This window comes from Colobus angolensis, unplaced genomic scaffold (genome assembly GCF_000951035.1).
Source record: "Colobus angolensis palliatus isolate OR3802 unplaced genomic scaffold, Cang.pa_1.0 Scaffold100, whole genome shotgun sequence".
Taxonomy (NCBI): Eukaryota; Metazoa; Chordata; class Mammalia; order Primates; family Cercopithecidae; genus Colobus; species Colobus angolensis.
The window spans coordinates 9351167-9371575 of record NW_012110920.1 but is presented as its reverse complement, the minus strand read 5'-3'; the positions used below and the strand labels follow the sequence as shown (position 1 = coordinate 9371575).

Here is a 20409-nt window from a genome sequence, read left to right as displayed (position 1 = left end):
AAAAAAAAAAAAAAGAAATCTATATTTAAAAACATAGAGCACGAGTAAAAGTAATTATGTAATTACAAAGTACATTATAAATGCCGAGTTTTCTTTCTTCTCTTACCTGATTTTAATAGCCATTACATAAAATAGTAGTATATAATGTATCATTGGACGGTTAATATATGGAAATATAATGTATTTGCTAATAACAGCACAAAGGAGGTGGTGGGAGGAAAGTTGTGCTACATGAAAGAAATAACTATTGGCTGTGGGCGGTGACTCATGCCTGTAATCCCAGCACTTTGGGAGGCCGAGGCAGGTGGATCACAAGGTCAGAAGATCGAGAGCATCCTGGCTAACATGGTGAAACCCCGTCTCTACTAAAAATACAAAAAATTAGCTGAGCGTGGTGGCGGGCACCTGTACTCCCAGCTACTCTGGAGGCTGAGGCAGGAGAATGGCGTGAACCCGGGAGGCGGAGCTGGCAGTGAGCCGAGATCACGCCACTGCACTCTAGCCTGAGCAACAGAGCGAGACTCCGTCTCAAAAAGAAAAAAAAAAGAAATAACTACTGATGGTAAAGTAATAATTATAACAATATATGCTTGGGGTTGTAACATTAATAGATATTATATAACACTAATATCACAAAAAAGGAGGAAAGGAAATAGAGGTATATAGGAATGATGATTCTACATCTCACTGGAACAAAGCCTGTATAAATCTGAAGCTGATTCTAACAAGTTAAGATGTATATAATAAACCTAAGGGCAACCACTAAAAAAAAAAAAAAAAAAAAAACTTCAAAAATATGTAGTGAAAAATAATCATTACACAAGTTTAAATGCTGCATTAGAAAACATTCACTTAATACTAAGGAAAACAGAAAAATAATACAATAAAATAGAAAAAAATACAGAACAAAAAAAGACATGAGGTACAGAGAAAACGAAAAGTAAAATGGCAGACATAAATCCAACTATATGAACAACTACGTTAAGTGTAAATGGATTAACCAGAGGGGTGCGGTGACTCACACCTGTAATCCCAGCACTTTGGGAGGCCCAGGCAGGTGGATCACGAGGTCAGGAGTTCAAGACCAGCCTGGCCAAGATGGCGAAATCCCGTCTCCACTAAAAACTACAAAAAAAATGAGCCAGGCATGGTGGCAGGTACCTGTAAGCCCAGCTACTCGGGAGGCTGAGCCAGGAGAACCGCTTGAACCCTGGCAGCAGAGGTTGTAGTAAGCGGAGATTGTGTCACTGCACTCCATCCTGGAGACAGAGTGAGACTCCGTTTCAAACAATAAATAAGTAAATAAATGTAAATGGATTAACCAAGCCCATCAAAAGGTAGAGACTGTCAAACTGAATTTTTTAAAAATGATCTAAGTCTCCAGAAGATACAATTTAAATTTAAAAATACAAGTAGATTGAAAATAAAAAGATGAAAAATAATATATCATGTAAACAACCACAAGAAAGCTGGAATGGCTATACCAATATTAGATAAAACAGACTTTAAAAAATAGGTAAGTGTTTGACATATGCAGACAAAACCGACTTTAAAAACTTTTGTCTCTTACATCTTACACAGACATGGCTATATATCAAACTACATATATTTTTAAAGTCTGTTTTGTTTGATATTAGTGTGGGATATGATGAGGAGGTTTCTCTTCAAATAATCCTATTTATCTTTTATTCTTTAATTCATAGTTACCTCCCACCCAATTTTTCTCCATTTTTCTCCTTTTCCCTTCTTGCCTTTGTTAAATGCCCAGGCCCTCCACACTACAAAGAGTTATCAGTACCAGCTCACATTCCTTTCCTTATTTGGAAGGAGGACTAACTTTCTGGCTCATTACAGACACCCCTTCCCCTGTTCCCTTCACTTTCCTTTATGTTCCCACCCTATCTAAAAAAAAATAAAATGTTTAGCCAACCAGGATTAGTTTAGATTGTACAACCCGACCCCGGCCAATGGGGAAAGGGTTCGGGGCAGGACTTGCGTCAGGAATAAAGGCTCTTTGTTGCCCCTTTGTTCAGGTGTGCTCTCATGGAACTGGCCAGGGAGGCACCCCTCTGCACATAAGTAAAATTGCTTTGCTAAGAATCCTTTGTTCAAGTATTCAATTTCCTTAGGATTTTGAGTGTTATTCCTAACATTAGTATAGCCACTTCAGTTTTCTTGTGGTTGTTTGAATATATATTATTTTTCATCCTTATATCTTATTTAGATATAAATATCATTATATAAAGATACTCTTTATCTCCTATCTAAAGAGTGTCATTTTGTAATGATGGAAGGGTCAGTCTCTCAGGAAGAGGGTAACAATTATAAACATATTTGCACCTACTAACACAGTACCAAAATATATGAAAAAAGACTGACAGAAACAAAAAGAGAAACAGAAAATTCAAAAGCAATAATAGTTGAAGCCTTCAACACCCCCTTTCAATAATGAATAGGACAATTAGGTGGAAGATCAATGAAGAGACAGAAGACTTTGAACATACATAAATTAACTACACCTAACAGGTGTCTATGGAACACTATAGAATTTATACTCACTATGTAACACTCCACCCAACAACAGGAGAATATATATTCTCAAGCACATATGGTACATTCCCCAGGACAGACCAGACCACATACCAGATAGTAAAACCTCAAAAATTTCAAAAGAACAGAAATACAAACTATGTTCTCTGACCACAAAGGAATGAAGCTAGATTATCAGTAACATTAAAAAATTGGGGGCCAGGCATGGTGGCTCACACCTGTAATCCCAGCACTCAGGGAGGCTGGGGAGGGTGGCTCACGAGGTCAGGAGATTGAGACCAGCCTGGCCAACACGGTGAAACCCCATCTCTTCTAAAAATACAAAAATTAGCCAGGCATGGTGGCGTGTGCCTGCAGTCCCAGCTACTCAGGAGGCTGAAGCAGGAGAATCGCTTGAACCTGGGAGGTGGGGGTTGCAGTGAGCCGAGATCATGCCACTGCACTCCAGCCTGGGCAACAGAGTGAGACTATGTCTCAAAAAAAAAAAACCAAAAAAAAAACCTGGGGCGGGGCTTGGTAGCATGAACCTATAGGCTCAGTTACTTGAGAGGCTGAGGCAATGAGGATCCCTTTGAGGCCAGGAGTTAAGAGGCCACAGCGTACTATTATAGCATCTGTGAACAGTCACTGTACTCAAGCCTGGGCAAACACAGTAAGACCCCATCTCTCTTTTTTTTTTTTTTTTTGAGACAGAGTTTTGCTCTTGTTGTGCAGGCTAGAGTGTAATGGCGTGATCTCGGCTCATCTCAACCTCCACCTCCCAGGTTCAAGCGATTCTTCTGCCTCAGCCTCCCAAGTAGCTGGGATTACAGGCATGTGCCACCACCCCAGCTAATTTTGTATTTTTAGTAGAGACGGGGCTTCTCCATGTTGGTCAGGCTAGTCTTGAACTCCCGACCTCAGGTGATCCGCCTGCCTCGGCCTCCCAAAGTGCTGGGATTACAGGCGTGAGCCACCGCACCTGGTTGACCCCTTCTCCTAAAAAAGAGAAGTTAAAACACATTTGGGGAATTCAAAAATATTTGGAAATTCAATGATTCTTAAACAACTAATGGATCAAAGAAGAAACCTAGAAGAAAATTAAAAATACATTAAGACAAATGAAAATGAAGACATCACAACCAAAATTTAAGGGTGTTTAGAAAGATATAGCTGTAAATGTCTATATAAGAAAGAACAAAAGATCTTAAATCGGAAACCTAACCTTTGCAATTATAAGTAACCCAATAACAGCTGAAACAATCCTGAAAAAGAAAAACAAAGTAGGAAGATTCACACTATCCCATTTCAAAACTTACTACATAAAACAAGTACTCAAGACAGTGTAGTACTGACACAAGAACAGACATATAGATCAATGGGACAGAATTGAGAATCCAGAAATAAAACCATCTGCTAATTTTCAACAAAAAGGCCAAGACCATCTAATGGGGAAAGAAGTATTTTCAACAAGTGGTGCGGAGATAAATGTGATAGCTACACGCAAAAGAATGAATTTGAATCCTTACATCATACCCTATATAAAAATTAACTCAAAATGGCCAAAGACCTAAATGTAAAGGTTAAAATTATAAAATTCCTAGAAGAAAACATAGGGGTAAATCTTCATAACCTCATATTTGGGAAATGATCCTTAGAAATGACTCCAAAAGCATGAGTAACAAGAAAAAAGAGAATTTAGACTTAATCAAAATGTAAAACATTTGTGCTTCAAAGGATACCACCAAGAAAGTGAAAAGACACAAGGGATTTATATCAGGATATATAAAGAATTCTTACAACTCGATAAAAAGACAAATAACAATTCAAAAGTGGGCAAAGGATCTAAAGAGCCATTTCTCCAAGGAAGATATACAAATGGCCAATAAGCATGTTCAAAGACACTTGACATCATTAGTAATTAGGGAAATGCAAATCATAACCACGAGGAGATACTACTTCACATTCATTATGATGGCTATAATCAGAAAGTCAAAATGAGAAGTACTGGTAAGGATGCGGAGCGATGAGAACCCTCATATACCACAAGTGGGAGTGTAAAATAGTGCAGCCACTATGGAAAAAACTGTGGCAATTTCTCAAGTGACTAAGCCCAGAATTACCTTATGACCAAGCAGTTTCACTCCCACATGTATACCCAAGAGAAATGAAAACATACGTCCACACAAAAACTTGTATACAAATGTTCATAGCAGCATTATTCACAACCAAACAGTAGAAAGAACTGAAATGTCTATCAACTGAGGAATGGATAAATAAAACATGGTATAACCATACGATAGAATATTATTCAGCCATAAAAAGGAATGAAGTCCTAACACATGCTACAACATGAATAAATCCTTGAAAACATTATGCAAAGTGAACGAAAGAAGTCTATTATGAAAGACCACATATTATAATACTCCATTCACATGAAATGTCCAGAATAGGGAAATCTAGAGACGGAAAGTAAATTAATGGTTGCTCAGGGAATCCCGAAAGGAAGAGGGGGTGATAGTTAAAGGGCATGAGATTTCTTTCTAAGATGATGAAACTATTCTAAAATTGACTGTGGTGGTAGCTGCACATGTCTGTGAATATACTAAAAGCCATGGAATTGTATACTTTAAATGGGGAATTACATGGTATATGAATTATATCTCAATAGAGCTGTTTAAAAAATTTAGTCCAGTTCTGGTCTCTAAAACACTTTCATATCAAATATCCAAAACATTGCTGAGAGACAGTAAAAGTTTAAAGATCAACTGCAGCAATGCCACTGACCAATAATCACATAAACTTCATTCCACCACCAGTCTATACAACACATACATAGAATCCACTAGTTTTGTCTTTATGCTGCCTGTAACTTATAATACTAAATTAGATTAATAAAAATTTTCAAGGAACATGTAAATGAAATCCCAAAACCAACACATAAAATGAAAAAGAGGTAGTAATAATAACTTATTAAGATGATCACAGAGGGCTGGTTTTAAGAACAGTTCACCGAATTTTTTTTAATACCATACAGTAAGATAATTTGTAGTTTTCCCCCTGTAATGCAGTTTTGCTTGTACTGTTTCAAATGCATCTTCCCAGAAAATCTAATCTCTATTCATTTTTCTCAAGATTTCAAATACCAAGTAGAAGAACACTGAAATCTTAATATATTCATTATCATAAAGCCTTCCTTTTCTTGCCCATCTTCATTAAGTCAGTGATAAAATAAACTTCTGAGGTGACAACCAAGTTATTTCAAGTTGTCCATTGTTAATCCTCTATATTTAATGATAAATAATTTGAAGTAGCAGGTATCATTTGTAACAAATAATAATTTTATAGCTATAATTTTCCTTAGAGGAAAACATCCCTAATTACTGCTGCTAACATACTTGAAATCTAAAGTAAGATCTCATATAGGATTCATGCCACAAATTATAGAACAAGCACTGTATCATAGCAACCCAGCAATACCACTACAGTGACACGCTGAGGATGCAATCCAAGGTTCTAATTTAAGAAACTGGCACAGAATATAGGACATGTAGCTTTTTTTGGCAATACCCCTAGAACATTAATAACTAAAAATCTAAAATCAGCTTTTATTTGAAACTTTAGAGAGCAGGCTAATATAAAGTAACAATGGAAACATTTATTAACAAATGATTCACAGCACTGTGACTAAATATGACTTATTAAGGTTCTGTGATTTCATTAAAATTGAAAATGGTGGGAAAAAAATTGTAGACATCACATTTCAGGAAATTTGAATACATACACACTACCAGTTTGATAATGTTCTAATATACAAATGTATGCATTATTTTAAGAAAACCCCTACAGTACTAAAACTTTCAAGAACATAAATATTTCTATGCTTTAATCAATTACCATTCAAATGTAAGTATATCCGCAACTACTGCTATTTTTTATTTCAAAAAATTAACTGGGCTGGGCATGGTGGATCACGCCTGTAATCCCAGCACTTTGCGGGGTCAACGTGGGCAGATCACTTGAGGTCAGGATTTCGAGACCAGACTGGCCCACATGGCGAAACCCTGTCTCTACTAAAAATACAAAAATCAGCCAGGCATGATGGCTCGCACCTGTAATCCCAGCTTCTCAGAAGGCTGAGGTAGGAGAATTGCTTGAACCCAGGAGGCAGAAGTTGCAGTGAGAAGATTGCACCACTGCACTCTAGCTTGGGTGACAGAGCGAGACCCTGTCTCAAACAAACAAACAAAAACAAACAAGGTGTTCAATTCTCTAGAGCAGAACCTAAGCTCTACAGACATCCCACTTCCTTCTACCATTCAGCATAGATGGGCTTGGGAAATCCAAGAACCCTGAAAATTACATAAAATATTATATACATATTTTAAAACAGCACATTCTTTAAATTGGATTTTCCAAGAGATTCACACATAATCTCCATGAAATTAAATACTAGTGCTCTTAGAAATTATCTCCTTTCCTTTAAACATAAGAAACTTATAATCAAGGTTTCAAATGAGTTGGTTCAGTATTTCCAGAAATAAAAACTTTTATTCACAAACAATTCTAAATTGACTGTAATATTTTTCATTCAGAAATTTGCTATTTGTAATATTCTATTAAGAGAAAATAATAGGCTATCGAACAATATACACAGTATGATCCCACTCACGGGTAAATATGAGAAGATGCTCAAAAATTTAAGAGAGATTTCCTCTGGGTGGGAATTTTTACTTTCTACCATTGTAAGATTCTCCTTTGAGTTGTTTTAACAGTGAGTCTATAAGTTTTTACAAAAATAATACATAATGGGGTAGTTTAAAATATGACACTTCCCATTACATATTCTTTAAATGAGTTTATTTTAGAAAACCATGAAAACTGAGATTCGCTTATGACTCACAGCAAGTATTGTATTATAACCTAAAATAGTCATTCCTGTTCTATAGGAGAAGTTACTTCTCTAGATCTTAAACAAATTAGTTCTTAAAAATATACAGGGAGTATCCAGGTGATCCAAATTAAAAATAGATTATCAAAACAGATGAAGTACCAAAACCAATTACTAGATACACGGCAGCTAGGTGAAGGCTGAGTTATTTTTACCTTTCCTACAGGAATAATCAAAATTTCTTATGGGCCGGGTGCGGTGGCTCACACCTGTAATCCCTGCACTTTAGGAGGCAAAGGCAGGCGGATCACTTGAGGTCAGGGGTTCAAGACCAGCGTGGCCAACATGGCAAAACCCTGTATGTACTAAAATACAAAAATTAGCCAGTTGTGGTGGCAGGAGCATGTAATCCCAGCTACTCGGGAGGCTGAGGCAGAAGAACTGCTTGAATCCAGGATGCGGAGGCTGCAGTGAGCGGAGATCAAACCACTGCACTCCAGCCCAGGGGACAGAGCAAGACCCTTTCTCGAAAAAAAAAAAAAAAAAAAAAAAGTCTTATGAAGGCAATGTGACTGTGGGAAATAAATGCATCTTAAAAGCACTTCATTGTTATATTTGCTACTTTATGTTCACTCTGGATTCAAAATTAGGTTGGTTCATTCACTGGAAGCACAAATAGCATGTGGAAAACTATTTGAGGAAATGATATCTAACTTTAATTTCAGCTTGTCTGGAAGTTTTAGTGGAAGAATAAAATCAGTCAAGTGGTAGATTAACCCAACTGACTTTTATTTCCAAGTCTCTGTTATCTTTACCTAACTTTTTTCCTCTCTCAAATTGAGAAGAAATGATCAGAAAGATAGTACTATGCTAATGTGGAAGAGTATTTTAAAAGTTTTCAAAAACTTTCTGTAAAAGGGGACCGGAATATACCGAACATTTCCAAAAGAGGCAAAAATAAGTACATTCTAATCAGTTCTTGATAATCTATAATAATTTCTTCAAGTTAATTACAGATCATTATAACTTTGAGTGTTGACTCCAAAATCTAACTGTGACACAAATGTGCTGAATGATTAACAATTCACTTCATCTTATTTCTCAGTACTCATTCATAAAACAAATGCTCTCATATTTTTTTGAGAAAAACTTTAGGTTACCTAAAAAGGAGAGAAAGGACAGTGCTAAAAAGAAGACCTCAAAGAAGATCAATGAAGCATTTTTATATCAGAAGAATTTAAGAAACAAAAATCCCTTGCTTTAAAGGGTCTTAGAAAAATCTACATTGAATACTGGCTTACTTGCCCAGCACCTGTAGTCTAAAGGCCTAAAGGTCTAAAGAATATAGTCTATAGACTTAGTCTTAGTCTTTAGTTACACTAAAGACTATGGTCTGAAGACTTACTCATTCAGCTTATACAATTTCTACTCACCTTATGCAAATCTCATCTCAAGTTATCAGAAAGAAACGTATTGGCTGGGTGCCGTGGCTCACACGTAACCCAGCACTTTGGGAGGCCGGGATGGGTGGATCACGAGGTCAGGAGTTTAAGACCAGGCTGGTCAACATAGTGAAACCCTGTCTCTACTAAAAATACCAAAAAAAATTAGGGAGGCGTGGTGGCAGGTGCCTGTAATCCCAGCTACTTGGGAGGCTGAGGCAGGAGAATCACTTGAACCCGGTAGGCGGAGGTTGCAGTGAGGAGAGATTGTGCCACTACACTCCAGCCTGGGCGACAGAGTGAGACTCGGTCTCAAAAAAAAAAAAAAAACATATTTCTCTTGATAAGGTTCTCAATTATAAATATTTATCAGTTGCACTCTAAGGAAATAAGGTACTAAACTTTGCTTCAGTCCAGGTAACAAACATCTTCCATTTAACAGAGGAATCAGCAACCAACTGAGAAGAGCAAGTCATACATGACTGGCACAAGAATGTAACCTACCTAGGTTTTGGTGTTTTCATCCATAAAATGCTAACCAGTTTAGTGTTGCAGGTAAACATTACTCAGTTATAAATCATCCTAAAATTGTAAATTATTTTATGATATAAAATGATGTTTTTCTTTCAATCAGTTTAACAGCTTTTGCTTCATTCTTTCATTCAATAAATATAACACAGCACTGACTATCTTAAATGCTGTGTAGGAAGATATGGCTCTTGGGTCTCAAAGCACTTATAGTCTAAAGACAAAAAGCAGGCACTTTAAGTAACCTTATTCATGCAACTTGTCCCAGCAAGATTTTGTGATCTTCTTCATGCACATAACAATGACATCTTCTCATGCAGTGTACACAGAAGATGTTCTATTGAGTAGGGAATAGATAATCCCAATTTGGCCAGGAGACTATGTGGCCAGCAACCCAAACTATCACTGCCTTCTTAAAAGCAAATCTGAAAGTCTTGGCAGGCCATTAAAGGTTAATATAAAGAATATACCCTACTGTTTAGAAGTCATAGAAATTACCAAATGGGCACTCTTTGATTCACATATGCAGTGGTCTATTTTATATTTACAACTGGGTTTCTAAATGGCATCTCAGTTTTAAAATTTCCAAAATACAACTCTGGATTTTCCCTCTATACCTGGTTCCCCCTCCAGTGTACTCCTTTCTCGGTGGTGGAACACATTCCTATCTACCCAGGTGTCCAAGCTAAAGCATCCGAGAGAGTTATCCTGGACTCCTACACCTCTGCCTTTCCATCTCCTCCCAAACAATTCATTAACAAGGTCCTATCTAAGATATATCTCAAACGCATCTTTCTGTCTCTATCTTGGGTTACTACCCTAGCCCAAGTAACGTAATGTCTTACCTGGCTTATTAATCTCGTAACTTGTCCTCCTAAAAATCTTGTTCTGCTACAATGCATTCTTTACCCAGTAGAGACAGTAATTTTTTTTTTTTTTTTTGAGATGGAGTCTCACTCTTGTCGCCCAGGCTGGAGTGCAGTGGCCAGATCTCTGCTCACTGCAAGCTCCGCCTCCTGGGTTCACGCCATTCTCCTGCCTCCGCCTCCGGAGTAGCTGGGACTACAGACGCCCGCCACCTCGCCCGGCTAGTTTTTTGTATTTTTTTAGTAGAGACGGGGTTTCACCGTGTTAGCCAGGATGGTCTCGATCTCCTGACCTCGTGATCCACCCGTCTCGGCCTCCCAAAGTGCTGGGATTACAGGCTTGAGCCACCGCGCCCGGCGACAGTAATTTTTAACTGCCAAACTTTCTAAAAGAGTTGTCCATACTTACTCATTCAGCTTTTACAAGGTCCACTCACTATCCACCTTACACAAATCTCATTTCATGTTATCAGTCCTCCAAACACCTCTCACGTCACCAATGTTGCCTAAAGACTAACAAACCCATGGAAACTTTTCAGTTCTTACTGGGCTTGTCCACAGTTATCCACTGTTACTACTTTCCCCATCCATCCTCCAGTTTGTAAAGACTCTCTTCCCCTGACAGCCTCGTCTCCACTCTCTCCTGTCTTCTGTGGCCCCCACTCCAGCTGTCTGTCTTGGCTCTTGGTTGTACCTTTTCCCCTTACCCATTATCTCAATGTTGGTATTCCTTGGCGTCTTCTCATTCTATCCATTTTCAGTAGACGTCATTTCTACTTCAAGTGCTTCAAATGCCACGTATAAGCCAAAGACTCTCAAATTACCTCTAGCATATTGCTTCATATCCAAATAATCCACCTTCCTATTAGGCAGCTTCACTTCAATTTCCCATGGACACTTCGACCTGTCCAAAAAATAACCATTATCTTCTCCTGCCAAAGCTAATGTCTCCCTTTTTCCCTTTCAATAAACTGCTATCATACATCCGGTTGCCCAAGTTAGAAATGTATCATCGTTGATTGTTCCCTCTCACCAGATTTTGCCTGTGATACCACCCCATCCCCACTTGGACAAGCACCTTTATCTCTTGTCTGGATTACCGTGTCAGTATCCTCACTAGTGTTATTCACTCTCATTTCCCAATACACTCTTCATGGTACTGTAAGGTATAAATGCAATAAAGTGCCTACATCCATTCTTCAACATAGCAACAAGACTATGCACTAGACCCTAAATGTTGTTCCACTTCTCTAGTGATGTATCACAGAGATATAGAATGTAACCTATATTCTAGATCACAGCTATATAAACCGCTAGTAATTCCCAAAATATACTATGCTGAATTACCTCTGGGTCTTCATAGATTGTCCTTTGGGTGGACCTCTTAGCCCATCTATCTTGGCTTAACACCTTCTGGCCTTTTAGATGGCAGTTTACCTGTCACTTTCTCCAGGAAACTTGCCCTAATCTCTCCCCTCCCATACCAAAACAGGACTGAGTCCTTCACCTACTCCCTTAACATTTTAGAGCTTATTCTTATCATGACACTTATCACATTACTTGAAACTGCCTGCTTACAAGTCTGTATTCGCCACCAACTATAAACTCCTAAAGACATTAAATTTGAAAAGAAAAAGCATTCATAATTTTATTCACTTCACTAAGCTTTAATCTCTGCAGTGGTTCACCAAAATTTTATGCACTATGGAAAACCAAAGAAAGGAAAAGATTTCAGTACTAGATTTTTGAAAATAAAGTGTGTGTCTAATTTCACAGCAAACAAAATCTTTTGCCTCTGGCCAATTTAAAGAAAAATGGTAGGGCAACTTTGTTGTTGTTGTCGTTATTTGTTTTAGTAAAATCAGAAACATATTCCTACAGAAGTTATGTCTTATTTTACTTTTAACTTCAATAGATATTTTTCTTTAGAAAAGCCTGTCTGAAAAGTTGTTTTAAAAATCTACTCAGTTTTGCTAATCAAAATTCAGCAGTTATAACAAAAACTGTCTCACCTTTTTCACTTTTATCAATTCAGAGGCAGGGGATTAACAATGAGTTCAAACAATCATTGATTTACGGTAATAGCCATAATTATGGAATATCCTTGACACAATGTGAAACGAAGGCAAAACCAATTAGACAAAATATACAATTTTTTAAAATCTGCGTTCTGCTGAAAAAATACACAATTTTAGATTTGATACTTTCCTCCCTACCTTAAAGAAAACTTCTCTGATGAAATGGCAAGATATTTATTAGAATAACAAGAGCGAAATCAATTCCCAACGGAGGCTAAACCAGAATGACTTCTGAGATCCCATTCAGCACTGGAAAGCTCAACTAGATATAACACACAGTAAGGTTATAGTAGCTGCAATTAGCATCACCATTCCAGTAGGAGGAGTGTGTTTCCAAGAAATCCCTTGTCTTCAGTATCCAAGTTAGACTACCCTCACCAAAAAAAAAAAAAAAAAAACAGTCCCAGTATGTTTCTTCAGGAAACCCAATCAAAATTACAGGATTTCTAAAATTCTTCATTACTCACTTAAAAGGGCCACATAAATAAAATCCTTCAGGTAACAGTTCAAAAAGACAGATATAAAAACGAGGCCTGAAACTGCTTATTAGTCAACATCCTGCTCAGAGAAGTAGAGTTTATTTTGCATAATCCCAGTCTGTCATGTACAACTCTTTCAGCAAAGCATTTAGATTCCTTGTTACATAATAATACACTAAAAGTAATTATATATTTCAAATCTGTTCCTTTTACCTCCCTCCAAGGACATCCTTATAAAAAAAAGATTGCATCTCAAACTTAGAAATTACTGCAAACAAATTGTTTCAGCTATTTTATATACACAAGTCCACGTCTAGGAGTCAACCCAGTATTACTTTTCCTCACACATTTTATACAGTAACTTTCATAGCAACAAATCACTCAATAATGTTACATGTCACTCATACTGTTCATTGGCAAAATACAAATAACCTTTTGCTTTAAACCTACATTTACTATTTACTGCCAAGATATTAAGGACCCAGAATTCATTTACTTTAAATCAAGCTTGTCCAACCCACCTTATTTTGTTGTTGTTGTTCTGTTTCATTTTGTTTTAGGCTTTTAGCATCCTGAAGCCATAGTTTTTAGTTTCTGTCTCTAGTGATAAGCAGAAAAGAGGGATGAGGAAGGGGCTTTACTGGCACAACCAAAAACAGAAACTAAGAACCCGTGACTGTATTCTCTCCCTTGGATGCCCCTGTTTTAAATAACCCTGAACCAGTTTTAGGCATAAATATATTAAAACCAAAAAACTGGGTGAGGCAGTGATTCACACCTGTAATCCCAGCTTTTGGGAAGCCAAAGACGAAGGATCACATGAAGCCAGGAGTTCAAGACCAGTCAGGGCAACATAGCGAGAACCTGTCTGTACAAGAATAAAAATAAAAAACAGCTGGGTGTGGCAGCACACACCTGTAGTCCTAGCTACTTGGGAGAATTGCTTGAGCCCAAAAGTTTGAGGCTGCAGTGAGTTATAATTGTGCCACTATACTCCAGCCTGGGTGATAGAGCAAGACCCTGTTTCAAGAAAATACAGAAAACCAAAAAACAAAACAGAAGAGAATCAATCTCTGGTAGACAGCACCAAACATCACTAAAAGGAGCACAATCAACAAAGGAGAAGGGGTGACTAGAAGAAAACCAACAGATAATTTCTTCATCAAAACAGTGATTCTGTCTCTATGACCACATTGTGCACAAAATACTGTATTTGGTACCTTAACAGGATTTGAAAAAACAGATAACGACTTCCGCTTTCATGGAAAAATTCACCATCTCATTCTGGAGAGAGAGCATCACAACACAACAACTGAACACCCACCCAAACAACAAATCAACTAACACAAGTATCATTCAAACTGGTTATCAGAAAAGACAAAGACAAAATAGGAATATGGAATATAAGCAGCCCTGAGTTCTCACTGCCCTACCTTCGATAAAAAGCTGTGGTCAAGATTAAGTTAGAAGATAGACACGAAAACACTCTGGAGAAAAACATTTCTTGATGTGAAATAAAAATAAGGCATGACCAAAATGCAGTAAAGTTCAAGAATAGTTCCTTTGTTCAATATCTTGTATTTAACACACACAACGGTAGTATCAGGCCTAGATCTTCAAGAAACAGAACAGTGTTGTGAGCATACAGAGGAAACTAGTTTGATATCCCAAAGTGGTTGAAATCATTACTTATTATCCTGAACGATGGGATTAAAATTAAGCAAACCTGTATATGTTCTTTTACTTGCCAGCTCCAAAAATCACAGAGAAAATAAAATTGACCACCTTAAATCAAATAATAGTTGGGCTTTAATTACGGTAATGACAACAAACCAATAGAATCATCCCATCATATCTAAAACTCCAGAATCTAATGGCACTATCTCCCCTTCAGGAAAGTACTTAATAAGCCATAGGGGGCAGCAAAGTTAAGAGAGTGAAATGTAAATAGCAGGAGGTGAAGCCAGGGCAGGAAATGTTAATAGGCTGGGTAATGAACCATGAGTATCAGAGAGAAAAGGACAAAGTCTCAATTAATGAATTAAATCAATAGACAGACAATGCTAACCCGGTGATTCTCAATCCTGGCTGCACGTCAGAATCACCCTGGGAACTTTTAAAAATACTGTAAGTGGATTTTACCTTAGGCCAATTAATCTACAGTCTCTTGGGGATGTGCCCAGGTATTGATTTTTTGTTTTGTTTTGTTTTAAACTCTCCAGGTATAGGCCAGGTGCAGTGGTTCACGCCTGTGATCCCAGCACTTTGGGAGGCCAAGGCAGGCAGAACACCTGGCGTCAGGAGTTTGAAACCAGCCTGATCAGCCATGGCGAAACCCCCATCTCTACTAAAAATACAAAAAGTAGCTGGGCATGGTGGTGCATGCAAGAGAATCGCTTGAACCTGGGAGGCAGAAGTGGCAGTGAGCTGAGAGATCGTGCCACTGCACTCCAGCCTGGGGACAGAGCGAGAGAACTCAGTCTGAAAGAAAAATTTAAAAATAAAATAAAAAAAAACCTCTCCAGGTATAGCCAGTATTGGGAACCACAGTGCTAAACACATAAAAACAAACTAGTCTTTATCCCCAGCTTTTTACAAAAAGCTAACTTTTAAAAATGAAGCACAAAAATCTAAATACGTTATTTTTGTTAGTAAACCTGTCTTTGAAATCAAAAGCAGCAATAACTCCTTAAAGACTAATTCATCTTTGTAATTTTATCAAGAGAAAAATGTTATTCTTGCAGGTGAAGATGGCTACACTGAAGCTGAAAGGAATGAGTCATCACTCATGTAGGAAGACAACTTAAATCTACTGTTTACATGACAGTAACATACTACAATGGTTACATTATTTTACCAAATACATTTTATTGGATTAGCACTTTATTCAGTTAGACACTTCATAAAATAATCCACAATTAACAATTAGATAAGATAATAAAATGGAAGGAAGGAAGAGATGATCCTAAACAGGAATTCTAAAGATGTTAAAATAGGTTTAAATAGAAAAGTTTTTCCTTTATGTGACGACTAGCAGTGATCACTTTATCTGCAATTTCTCTTAAGTATATCCTAAAAATATTTTAAGTTTTTTAAAAATAAATCTTCCAGAAGAGATATCTCAGAAAATAGTCCTAAAATGACTAAAATGTTATTTCCCTTTGTAAACAATTTTCTTAACATCTTCAGATGAATTTGAACTCTCCTCTAATGGCATCCCAATTGTGTTTAGATGGAATGATAGTAACTTTGAGAAGATCTATAAACCTTAAAAGTTGAGTGAGTAGTACTATTTTCTCTCCACAAAAAGGTTTAGCTATAGAACTTAAGATAATGTCAGTGTTCTTGTTCCACAATTACCTTAGATCACCTACTCTAGAAAACACACACATTTTACCCCCTAAAGGTAAGAAAGCACTGCAATCAACACCACTATTACTGATCTCAATACCTCCAGTGGGACCCAGTTGCTAAGAAAGAACCAACAAAGAATCTGAGTGCTACTCGGGAAAGTTTTACCTCTTCTGAACGGGATTCAATCTCAAAGCCAGTTTCAGCTTGATCTTGCTATTTATTTCCTGGCTGTCCCCTATGAGGACTGCCCATCTATACAATTCTACTGGTTAGTCTGATTTCTTCGCTTGGTAAAAAAATCTTACCACAACTTTTAATATTTTAAAGAGTCTGACTTAATCCTATTTCCATTTCTACACTCATGCTGAAAGATGTTACAGCTGCTCTTCACATAAATCATATCTGAAAACTGATTATAAATAAAATCACACTTTAAATACACTAGGAAATTTTACTATTTAAGTAAGTTATCCTATTAATAATCCTTCATTTAAAGATATTTTTAATCTGGATTTTCAAATATTTAAGAGAATGGGAACTAACATTCTTTGCCTATTTTTAGGTACTTAAATTATTTCCCTTAATCCCCACAGGCCTGGGGAGATTGAAGGCATTATCCCCATTTTACAGATAATGAAAAAGACTTAGAAAGATTAAAAATTTACCTTTGACCCAGGACTAACCCCAAAGACCCAACTCTATCACACTGCTTCAAATTTACGTAAAACAGTTAACAGCACAAATACTGAAATCGTTTAACCTAGGTCCCAGTGTCAGTTGCAACATCATCCAGATAAGTAATTACAGGCCAGAAAACTTTTTAGGCCTCACCTTTCTCATCAATAAAACAGGACTACTGATCTTGCAAAAAGTTCAGGGATGACCCAACGAATAGGATGTTTGTAAAAATACATTGAGCCACGGATTATCAAATAACAATATTACCCTTACTAGGTGTGAAAAAGCAGGAGATACACAGGTATTAAGGGTTACACATCTTTGGATTGTTTCACTTGGTATAAACAATACTGTTCTATAATTTAAGAAAATTTTTAAGGTAAAATAATTTTAAAATGCTAAAATGTTATATGAATGTAAGGCATTGATATAAATGTAAGGCATCAACTACTTTACCAAATCAGTCCTTCCAGAATCTTAAACAAAATAGGTTAAACAGACTGAAAAGCCTTTTAACAAGGCTTGTTTATTAAATACTTTCAATTATAGAACAATTTATTCTGAACCTTTTTGCCATTAAAATCCTACAACCCCCTTACTAAATGATTTTGCACAAATACTTCTTACAGGTGAAAAGGCTGGATTATTTTGTTAATCCTTACTATGCTTTGAGGAAAACTAGTCGGCACCTTTCCAGTTCAGATGCATGCGGTCAAAGTATAACACAAGCAGGCTGGTATAAACACTTAAAAGATCTTGGAGTCCATGGATATCTGAATCACTCCACAGTAAGATGGTATTTCAGAGGAGGAAGAAAATTCTCTTTCATACACATACCAAAGGGCTTTCCACTGTTTTTGTGAAGGCCACAAATGGAAAAAACTACCACTCGCAGAAAAAACACAACACTGTGGTATCAAGTACACTGCCAAAGTTCCAATTGAAGCAATTGAATGTCTTTTTTTTTTTTTAATCACTTTCAAGCATTTTGGCATCTGGAGTAAAAGAAGTTGTTCCTATTAGTTTGTAATCCAAGTAAGGGTCTTATTTCCTCAATTAAATTTGCATAAATTTATCCTGAATACATAATTTTCCTTATGATGAATACTGTATTTTCATGCAAATATCTACAATTAAAGTAAAGTTCCAATTTACTTTTTTCTTTACTAGTGACCAAATAGTATATGGCACCTTCAACCTGTTGAACCCTACTTCATATAACTTAGATGATTACTGACTCTATCCATATTTTTGCCAGGTTTTTAAAAGCAAAATGTGGCCAGGCGCGGTGGCTCACGCCTGTAATCCCAACACTTTGGAAGGCCGAGGTGGCTCGATCACCTGAGGTCAGGAGTTGGAGACCAGCCTGACCAACATGGTGAAACCCCATCTCTACTAAGAATACAAAATTAGCGGGCCGTGGTGGCGCATGCCTGTAATCCCAGCTAGTTGAGATTAGTTGGGAGGCTGAGGCAGGAGAATTGTTTGAACCCGGGAGGCGCAGGTTGCAGAGAGTCGAGATGGTGCCATTGCACTCCAGCCCAGGCAACAAGAGTGAAACTCCGTCTCAAAAAAATAAAATAAAATAAAATAAAACAAAATTTAAAAAAAGCAAAACGTATCAAAGCTGCATCTCCTGGCCTGAAAACAACCAAATGTTTAATATTCAATTATTTTTATTAAAGTATACTATTAAGAAGTACAACACTAAGAAACATTCAGAATATCTTACTAAAAAGCAAATTAAATAACTATGAAATAACCCTAGCACGAAACCTTCAAACTACATAGTTTGACAATTTAATGGGAAAAAAAAATCAGTAGTGTAAAAAAACTATGATATTTTAAATAAGTGTAAAATTTAAAATCTATGAATAGCAAAGACGATATTCTTTTATAGCTATGACATCATTCAAGAATTAAAGTCTTGGCAATGCCTATCATTACAGTCTACCATTTTGCTATGTAATTTTAACAATTTTTGTATGCTAAAGAGCAATCAAATGATAAATTCGATAACACAGACTAATCATATCTCAAAACCTCTTTTCAAAAGCCAGTTTGATTCTAACGGTGAGATGTCATGATTTAGAAGCACTCCAAGAGTCAGGGCAAGGTAGGGTCTCAACAGGGTTCTGGAGCTGCTGTAGGTCAACTGTGATTTGATCTGGGTTTTCTTTAGACTCCTTTAAACTAAGGCTGGATTCACAGGCCCAAAGACAAATGAGAACCAGACTGGCCTTGAAGGAGATGCTGCAGCTTTTTCAAATGAATTGAAAAATCTGAACATCTGATGATATGGATCTCCGTCAGGTTGCAAATTTTATTTAAAAATGTAGGAGCATTATCATCTTGTTCCATCATTTGTATCTCATAAAATGCAAGGACATTAATTAAACATACTGAGTAATACACAAAGAATAAACTAGAACACCAGGAAACAATATCGAAAATCCTCTAATTCTAGTGGGAAAAGTGAGCCAAAAAGAGTGCCAAGTTCTCCTGCAAGGCATTAGGCACGGATACCAATTTGAATTCCTGTACAAACCTACAAAGTCCCTGGAATCACTGCCTGGCAAACTAAGTTCCCATTCAATTGCAAAGCAACACTACCTACTTCTTTATATTTCCAAATAGACCATGTGTATCATCTCAGACAACAGAATATTTTAAATATTTCTGTTCTTTGAGCTACAGGATACCATTTAAACCTAACGATCCAGTGAATAAGATATTACACTGGTCAAATTTTTAGGCTTTTTCTTTATAAATACATCCAAAGGCCAGCTAACTCTTAGCCGATGTTTGCATTCGGATTCCTGGTCTGATGACTCTTAGGGGCAATCAATGGGAAGTGGAGTTGAGAAGAGGGTGGGTGCACACGGCTTTATAACTGTAAAAGTAAAGGACTAGCTAAAAGTGGCCGAACAGAGGAGCTGACACTCGGGAAAGTGAAGGTCGGGGAAGGTTCGTGCGGTTGTTAAAGCAAGACCGGGAAAGGGCAAACCTGGAAGAAGAGTGAAGGGCTCTACCTCGCGGGACGCAAAATAGGAAGTGCAGGTTAAGCAAGCGCGCAGGTGGGGAGGGGTGTTGGCCTCCCCAAGGATGGAAAGAGTTCAGGTGAGAATTAGAAGGAAAGAGTCAAGACTTCACAGAAAACCTGTTTGAATAAGGAGGAGGGGGTGAGGGGACGCCAAGGCAACGTGAGGAACTCGGCTCACACACTACGAGTCCCAGCTGAGAGAAGCCCAGAAGGAAATGGCTCTGCTTGCGCAGAGGCAAGTGTTGCCAGTCCCTGCGCTCGCTCCCAGGGCTGCGCCATCGGAGCTTACCTTTGAGCTGGGGCAGTGGGTGCAGCTCTGCCTGGCTGCCCTGGCTGCGAAACTGCGACGAGCCCTGGGAGCGCTTCTGCCTCTGCGCCTTGCGGACCGATTTCCGGGTGAAGCCGTCCACTTTCTCCGAGGCCGAGATGGCGGCGCTGGCAGCCCCCGCCGGCGGCGACGACGACGACATCTCCGCGGCCCTGGCGCTTGGCAGCTCCGGCTGCTGCTTGCAAGGCACGGG

At 37.7% G+C, this 20409-nt stretch overlaps 1 protein-coding gene across 1 annotated transcript in view; it reads right to left on the bottom strand.

Annotated features, from left to right (window-relative positions):
* PPP2R5A (protein phosphatase 2, regulatory subunit B', alpha) overlaps nucleotides 1–20403 on the bottom strand; it is a 74498-nt gene extending 54095 nt beyond the window's left edge. The window contains 1 exon segment of the mRNA XM_011938537.1: nucleotides 20178–20403. Coding sequence (XP_011793927.1) covers nucleotides 20178–20358 — 181 coding nt within the window. The 5' untranslated portion in view covers nucleotides 20359–20403.
* Between the last annotated feature and the right edge of the window lie 6 nt (nucleotides 20404–20409).